This window comes from Mytilus edulis, chromosome 2 (assembly GCF_963676685.1).
Source record: "Mytilus edulis chromosome 2, xbMytEdul2.2, whole genome shotgun sequence".
NCBI classification, from domain to species: Eukaryota; Metazoa; Mollusca; class Bivalvia; order Mytilida; family Mytilidae; genus Mytilus; species Mytilus edulis.
In genome coordinates, this window is record NC_092345.1 from 68,822,750 (window position 1) to 68,831,751 (window position 9,002).

Here is a 9,002-nt window from a genome sequence, read left to right on the forward strand (position 1 = left end):
CCATTTACTTTACTTTGAAACACTTGCACTCGACAAATATATATTTTCGAGATAAATAAACAGTTGTAAATAACCTAAAGCCACACATGCCTCCTGGAAGATGTAATACTACTAAAAATTATCACTGGAATTTTATGTTCTCATCACGTTCTGTAGCAATAAAACATTACTCATCGCGTTCTGAGGCAAGAAGGTGTTACTCGAAGCTATCTGGAGCAAGACAGAGGTGATCGTTGTGTATGTTCGTCTGTTTGTTCGTATCTCCTCCTAAATTTACTGTATTTCAAATCGCCTTCCACATAATATTTTGTAACACTAGTATTTTTTTAAGACTTTGTTGACCCTTTTAAACGATTTTTTTTATTGAAAAAACTACAAGCAAATTCGCAAAAAAGAAATTATCCTCCAAAAACTAATCATATTAACAACAATTGGTACGACATTCAACAAAGAGCAAAATCCATACTGAATAGCCAGCTATAAAAGTTCCCGAAATGCTTTTCATTTCGTACGAGAGAAAGAAAGAAATGAGGATTCAGTACTTTCATGCGTCCCTATGTTTGGAAAAGATTTTGTGTAGTATCAACCAACTTCTGATGACGACCATTAACTGTAAGGTAGGGCTTATATCTGAGAGTAAATAACAGCTTCTATGCAACTATGAGTTCAACTGTCTCGAAAGTCTTTATAGCAAATAGACTCATACCATATTGAAATGCAAATTATCATCAATACATTTTTATGTCCCACCTACGATAGTAGAGGGGCATTATGTTTTCTGGTCTGTGCGTCCGTTCGTCCGTCCGTTCGTCCGTCCGTCTGTCCCGCTTCAGGTTAAAGTTTTTGGTCAAGGTAGTTTTTGATGAAGTCCAATCGACTTGTTCCCTATGATATGATCTTTCTAATTTTAATGCCAAATTAGAGGGTTTACCCCAATTTCACGGTCCATTGAACATAGAAAATGATAGTGCGAGTGAGGCATTCGTGTACTGGGGACACATTCTTGTTAGGATGGTGTATTCATTATCGTTATAATGTTCAATTACAAAAGATTACAGTAGAGAAAACATATCAAAAGTGCCACAAAAAGTAAGATACATGTGTATATTTAAAGAAAATAAGCAAATACTCACGAAAATGTATAAAGAATAAAATCCAAGCAAACATTCTTAAGTAAGAATGTAAGTGAAATAAATTATAGTTCAAATAAATGAATTTCACATTGAAAGGAGAACGGAAATATAACATCAAAAATACTAACTAATTGGAGGATGTTGTACTTATATTAAAGTGGCATTGTTCAACAAAAAGATCAAATGTTACTGCACCTTACTATGCCAGCGTGTGTAATTCTCCGTGTTTAGATATATGTTTAAATATAGAGAAACGAGTCAACGCCAACAAGAAAGAAACTATGGAAACAAACATTATTGGCATAAAAGATCTTTATCAATTAACAAAAAGTCTATGCAACATTTCAAGCGCATATCGCCATGAATCTATCCATAGAAATGGTGGAGAGAAAAAAACCACAGATTACCAAGGATATACCATCAACCTCAGTTTTCTTTGACAGAATACAATCTTCGACAAATCTTATCAAATGCTGGAGAAACTTGAACAAACGGCGTCCTTCGTTGAGTATGCTGTTCTTTTCAAATTCCAATCCATATATTAATAAATACCATGATAATATCAATTATTATTGTTTTTACTTACGGATTGTATATCTTATTTGAAAATGTGATACATCAAAGAACGGTGACCTTTCAAATGTCATCTATATTATATTTTTTCGAGACCATATGAGTATTTTAAGATGATAAACAACGTCAGTACCTAATATCAATACTTCAAGATCATCGTGTATTATTTTTGAAGTTGATACGGAATATTTATCATCAAGGTATTGGTATCTTCCGATGAACTTTTTTTTAATATGTGGGTCAGGCAAAATTACACTTTTGTGTATGTGTATGACCTTCTACTTCACCGGGGTCTGTTTGATCAGGGGCAGGGCCATTGTCAGAAATATGAACAGTATTAAGAAGTTCTTTTACATACCCCTGGTTCGCCAAATTTCGAAATGTTTTGAAAAACAATTAAGAAGAAGTTTTCAATTGAAACTAGCAGATTACAAAACTAAGTAAGGGAAAACAGAAAGTGTGTATTGTGCAATTTAGATGCTACTAGTCATGAATACCATTAGATTGTTGTTTGGCTTTTAAATTTTAATATTTGAGGAAAGCAATGTACTATATTTCATTATAGGAATAGACCTAACACTTTGAAATTTCATCATGTTTTTATGAATTCATTCCAAAACATGCTTCGAACTGGATGAGCTGTGTTAACATAAATTGGGAAACATCACTTTTCATTCATGAAAAAAACAAACCAAAAACAACATCACCACTTTTTAGACATGATAAATGACCATTCATTAGTACAAGTTGTAAAAATACCAGCTCGAAATGATAAAATATTAGATCTTGTGTTAACAAATTATCCAGCAATTATTGAAAAACAAGAATGTGTCCAAAGTACACGGATGCCCCACTCGCACTATCCTTTTCCATGTTCCATGGACCGTGAAATTGGGTAATAATCTAAGTTGGTATTAAAATTAGAAAGATTATAATATAGGGATCATATGTACTAAGTTTCAAGTTGATTGGACTTCAATTTTATTAAAAACTACCTTGACCAAAAACTTTAACCTGAAACTCCCACTTTCATTTTCTATGTTTAGTGGACCGTGAAATTGGGGTCAAAAGTCTAATTTGTCTTCAAAATTAAAAAGATTATATCATAAGCAACAAGTTTACTAAGTTTCAAGTTGATTGGACTTCAGCTTTACCAAAAACTACCTTGACCAAAAACTTTAACCTGATACTCCCACTTTCATTTTCTATGTTCAGTGGACCGTGAAATTGGGGTCAAAAGTCTAATTTGGCTTTAAAATGAGAAAGATCATATCATAAGCAACAAGTCTACTAAGTTTCAAGTTGATTGGACTTCAGCTTCATCAAAAACTACCTTGACCAAAAACTTTAACCTGAACGGACGGACGCACAGACGCACAGACGAACGGAGCCACAGACCAGAAAACATAATGCCCCTCTACTATCGTAAGTGGGGCATAAAAACCTGAACCTATGCCACTATTATGAGAGGCAGACCATGATTGCTTATGAAGAATGTTTATTATCATTAAAAAGATGTCAAAACAAGCCACGTTAAATCTATATATATTGAAACGCTAACTGGCAAAAGTAAAAGAGGGTATAGATAAACATATCAACAGAGTGTGCATAATTAGTTATCAAAGGTACCAGGATTATAATTTAGTACGCCAGACGCGCGTTTCGTGTACACAAGACTCATCAGTGACGCTCAGATCAAAGTAGTTATAAAGCCAAACAAGTACAAAGTTGAAGAGCATTGAGTATCCAAAATTCCAAAAAAAATGTGCCAAATACGACTACGGTAATCTATTCCTGGGATAAGAAAATCCTCAGTTTTTCGAAAAATTCAAAGTTTTGTACAGAAATCTATAAAAATGACCATAAAATTGATATTCATATCAACACCGAAGGATATCGAAGATACAAATACACTTTGGTTGATATTTAAAAATTCTTTACAAAACACTATCTCTGAGAACACACCACAGAAAATAATGAGATTCAGCAAAAATCTACCTTGGATAACATACAGTCTAAGAAGACAAATGAAAAAGCACAAGAAAAATATCAAAAGTATATATTGAAAGGCAAAGGGAAACAAGACCAACTTAAACAATTCAAATTTATTCAAAATAAGTTCTTTTTGATATATTACGACAGTATAATTAAAGAATTCTTGATTATTTAACGTAAACATATTAAGTTAACGATGAGTGTTATTGAATGAATCGATGGAATGTAATTCCGTAATTGGGTCTTTACTGAGTTTGACCATAACCTGTTATTCAAAGCAATACAGAACAAGTGTGCTATTCAAGGGGCGCAATTGACGTAATTTGACGCCCGTCGAAAAACACACAACCTTTCGATAAACGTTAATGCCGAAACATACATTTATTGTCAAGGCGAAAATTTGCAGCTACATTAAACCTGCAGTCTTCGAAGACAAGAATGAAAAAGTACAAGAAAAATATCAAAAATATAAATTGAAAGGCAAAGGCAAACAAGATCAACTCAAAAAGTTCAAACACGAATTACAAAAACAACAAAGAAGATTTCCTAAAAAAATCTGTTCAGTTACATAAAAAAAATTAGTCAGAAAGCTCTAAATAAAGGCAACAGGAGTATACCGGTGTTTAAAAGTCATAAATCAATTGAAAGAAAACAAATCCGGCCCGGGTTACAAACTAAAACCGAAGAAAACACATCAACTATAAGAGGAAAATAACGGAACAGAACACTGAAGTGCAACGAAAATCAAACGGCAATGCAACATTTAAAGAAACGTATTATTTAAAACAATTGTCATATTCCTGACTTGTTATAGGCGTTTTAAGAAAAATGGTGGGTTGAACCTGGTTTTGTAACTATCCAAACCTCGCGCTTTATGACAATGTTAAATAAACCGCTAACATACCACCACTTCAGAAAGAGGACTCATTTATATCTGATTCAAAAGCAAAAGCTAATACTATATAGTATATTATATGAAAAGTTAAAAAAAAAAAAAAAAGCATTCACACCTGTAACAGCAGCTAGATGACCCAATACCAAATAAGGAAATCAGTTAACAATCACATATGCCTAATATTAGAATACGAAAACAGGGCATAGAAAAGCTTCTAAACAACATCAATATCAACAAAGCAGCTTGGCCTGATGTCATCCATGGAAAACTTTTAAAAAGAGTGTAAGACTTCTATCACTCCCATCTTGTCAATCATATTCCAAACATCTCTGAACTCTGCAAAGATCCCAGTGTATGTCCACCATTCATAAAAGTCGACAAACACGATCATATAAACTACAATGTATTGCCCTTTATCATTAACAAGCATCTGCTGAAAACTATGAGAACATGTTGTAGCTAGTAATATAATGAAACATATAGAAAAAAATAAAATCCTATATGACTTACAACATGGTTTTTCGTCATCCCGTTCCTGTGAAACTCAGCTTATATCATTTATACAAGGTCCTGCAAATTCAAATAATAAGTAATAAGAACATTCAAACAGACATCATAAAAAAATGGATTTTGCAAAAAAGCATTTGACAAAGTTTCACACCATCACCTCATTAATAAAATCGATTTCAACGGTATACATGGCAATGTTCCATAAAAACTAGAAATAAAGACTACTGAGAAAAAGAGACAGAATATATCAGAAGATAAAGTCAACAAAAACATAGAATAAGTTAATTTTAATGTGCGTATTGTTATGCGTTTACTTTTCTACATTGGTTAGAGGTATAGGGGGAGGGTTGAGATCTCACAAACATGTTTAACCCCGCCGCATTTTTGCGCCTGTCCCAAGTCAGGAGCCTCTGTCCTTTTTTAGTCTTGTATTATTTTAATTTTAGTTTCTTGTGTACAATTTGGAAATAAGTATGGCGTTCATTATCACTGGACTAGAGTATATTTGTTTGGGGGCCAGCTGAGGGACGCCTCCGGGTGCGGGAATTTCTCGCTACATTGAAGACCTGTTGGAGACCCTCTGCTGTTGTTTTTTATTTGGTCGGGTTGTTGTCTCTTTGACACATTCCCCATTTCCATTCTCAATTTTAGATATTATCAAAAAGCACAAATCTTCAAAACACCAAGTGCAACACAAGCTTAGAACATCAGACTTGAACTATATAGAAAATATTATAAATTTATAATTGAAGACAGTAAACTGAAAGATAGTAAACCCAGCAAGAATTTTTTGTCATTCATGAAAAACCCCAGAAAAGTGAAAACATGGGTGTATCATCATTGTAAAGGTAAATGATATAACAAAAACAAACAATCAAGATCAGGCTGAAGCACTAAACAATCAGTTTCACTCACCATTTGCCACACGTAAATAGTTATCAAAAGTACCAGGATTATAATTTTATACGCCAGACGCGCGTTTCGTCTACATAAGACTCATCAGTGACGCTCAGATCAAAATAGTTAAAAAGCCAAACAAATACAAAGTTGAAGAGCATTGAGGACCCAAAATTCCAAAAAGTTGTGCCAAATACGGCTAAGGTAATCTACTCCACGTAAAATTTTTAAATTATCACATTTTGTGAACTAAAATCATTAAAATCAACAACAACAAATTCTGAAATGAAGCAAAGTAATATCACCCCAATCAAAGAAAATCAGACCCCAAGAAAAGTCTACCAATATAAGAAGGCAGATTTTGAGACCATGAAAGCAGAAGCAAAGAATTTTGGAAACGACTTTATCATAAACCATAAAAAATAATGCAGATATAAACAAAATGTGGAATGAATTCAAAGATGAGATACATTAACTTACTAACAAGCACATACCACAGAGAACAATTAAACATCAACATGGATACCCTTGGATAACCATAGAACTGCGTAGGTTGATGAGGAAGAGGCAAACACGCAAATGACACTGGAACTGTGTATCAAACATCGCAGCACCGGGTGATAAACCGAATCCAAAGATTTTGTTCTCGTTTTTAAAATGCACGAGGAAAGAAACTGGTGGAGTTCCATCATTGAAACACGAAGCACAAACATCAAATGACACAGTTGGCAAAGCAAACACATTAAACCATCAGTTCCGATCAGTGTTTACCAAAGACAATAAAACTGAAATGCCAAATATGGGAAATAAAAACTTCAACACCATGAATGACATCAACATCACTATAAATGGAGTAGGAAAGCTGATGAAAGAACTCAACCCTAACAAAGCAAGTGGGCCAGATCAACTCACCCCAAGAATACTGAAAGAACTCAATCACAAACTAGCTGCAACAGTCACTTTCTTGTTCAATAAATCTATGTTTCTAGGGAAAACACCAACAAACTGGAAACACACATTTGTTTGTCCGAACTACAAGAATGGACCACGCCATGAACCAGCAAACTACAGGCCTGTCTCACTAACCTGCATTCTTTTCACGCTAATGGAGCACATCGTAGTATCCAACGTCACGAAACATCTAGAAACTAATAAAATACTATCCGAATTCCAACATGGCTTTAGAAGTAAGAGATCGTGCGAGACACAACTCAATGGCCTGATACATGTTAATTTACATGTATGCAATACCCTCTGAATGCTTTTTTATTTTAAGAAAATACTATTTCAGCAGTCAGAAACTAGTTAAAGAGATTAATTACATTGTGAAAAACACAAACAGATATGATAGTCTGGGACTTTGCAAATGCATTTGATAAAGTTAGCCATCCACGCCAGACACTATGGGATAAGAGGGAGAATCACAAATGAATCACATAATTTTTAGACAACAGAACACAGGCAGTTGTACTGGAAAATAAGTATTCGGACAAAGTGGGCATCACATCTGGAGTACCCCAAGGCAGTGCATTTGGACATGTCCTTATCTTAATCTTTAACAATGACATCACTAATAATATACAGTCAACAATCCGCCTGTTTGCTGACGATCGCACCATCTACCGGCCGATTAGAACTATCAAAGATCAAGCCATCCTACAAAAAGATCTGACAACACTGACGAAATGGTAACAGAAATGGAAAGTGGAATTTAATGCAGCAAATGTAACGTGATGCACCTAACACGGTCTAAAACCCCAATAAAAGAACCATATTACAATAAATATGGTCCTTGCTGTAAAGCTGTTGGTCATGATCATATGCGTATACTCATATGGTCGGACCATATGAGTATTTACTCGTTTGGTTATTAACGGGCCGGACCATATGAGTATTTGGACCATATAGGTATTTTTTCAAATATGTATTTGAAGCGTTTCAATAATGAAATAAACTTTTTCTTAAGAAAACCAATGATGGTTACATGTACATAGAAATGTATTAATTTTATAATTCAAAGGCTTCATCAATTAACGTTAAAAATTAAAACGTCACAGTCTGTTGATCTTAGTTTTTTCATCGCTAATTGTATTCTTGCATGTATGGTAAGGGTCACGTTTACTTCCATTGGTAACTTAGCTTTTCTGCATTTGCACGATTCTTGTCAGTTACACCTTTTGATTGCGAGTAAAAAGTTAGTCTTCTTTCGACTGCGTGCAGTGATACCGAGGTTTTGGTCCAATCTGGTGTTTTTATGAAGCTATAGATCTACAATATCGTCACATGACTGTGGTACACCATATTCACAAGACAACTTTTAAATAAACTATGGTCCTTGCTGTTGGTGTCATCTTCTTTACACAATAAACGTGTAAATCACCAGACGCCCTGTCAACTATCGGTATACGTAAAGTAACAAAACTTCCTTTTACAATATGTGCATTTGATTTTGAATCTTCTTATTGTACTTACAAATAGTGAGAAAAAATAACTGTGTGAAACTGCTTATTTTTATTTAGTTAATCTTTTTTATTATTAAAATATAATAAAATGACCTTTTAAAGATTTAGATTCAATATTTTATTAGACAACTAGAAGGGTGATACCTTATGAAGAGTATAAAAGATTACCCCGATTATACGCGTACAGTCAGACCATATGAGTATATACCCATATGGTCATGACCATACCCGTATATTCCAAATACTCATAAGATCTGGAACATAGACAAAATAGAGCGGATACAAAGAAGAGCAGCTCGCTATATTATTAACGACTACATGCAGTAACAAATCAATTGTCACAAGCATGATAAGCAAGCTTAACTGGATACCTCTATACAAACGAAGAGTGAACATCCGATTATGCCTATTTTACAAAATTGTAAATGGACTAGTAGCAATTTCAACAGTTACTTACCTGATTCCATTAAACAGAACATCTAGACACTACAATGCCATGGCAAATACAATCTTCAGCCCAAGACACGAGTACTCCAA

At 34.1% G+C, this 9,002-nt stretch overlaps 1 protein-coding gene across 3 annotated transcripts in view; it reads right to left on the reverse strand.

The window, feature by feature from the left end:
* LOC139512760 (uncharacterized) overlaps positions 1 to 9,002 on the reverse strand; it is a 34,893-nt gene extending 25,891 nt beyond the window's left edge. The window contains exon 1 of one of the 3 annotated variants that reach the window (XM_071300632.1): positions 8,923 to 9,002. In XM_071300632.1, coding sequence (XP_071156733.1) covers positions 8,923 to 8,944 — 22 coding nt within the window. In that variant the 5' untranslated portion in view covers positions 8,945 to 9,002. Of the gene's footprint in view, positions 1 to 1,133; positions 1,349 to 5,106; positions 5,149 to 8,922 lie in introns of those variants that run through there. The other 2 variants (XM_071300633.1, XM_071300631.1) reach the window with 2 other exon arrangements.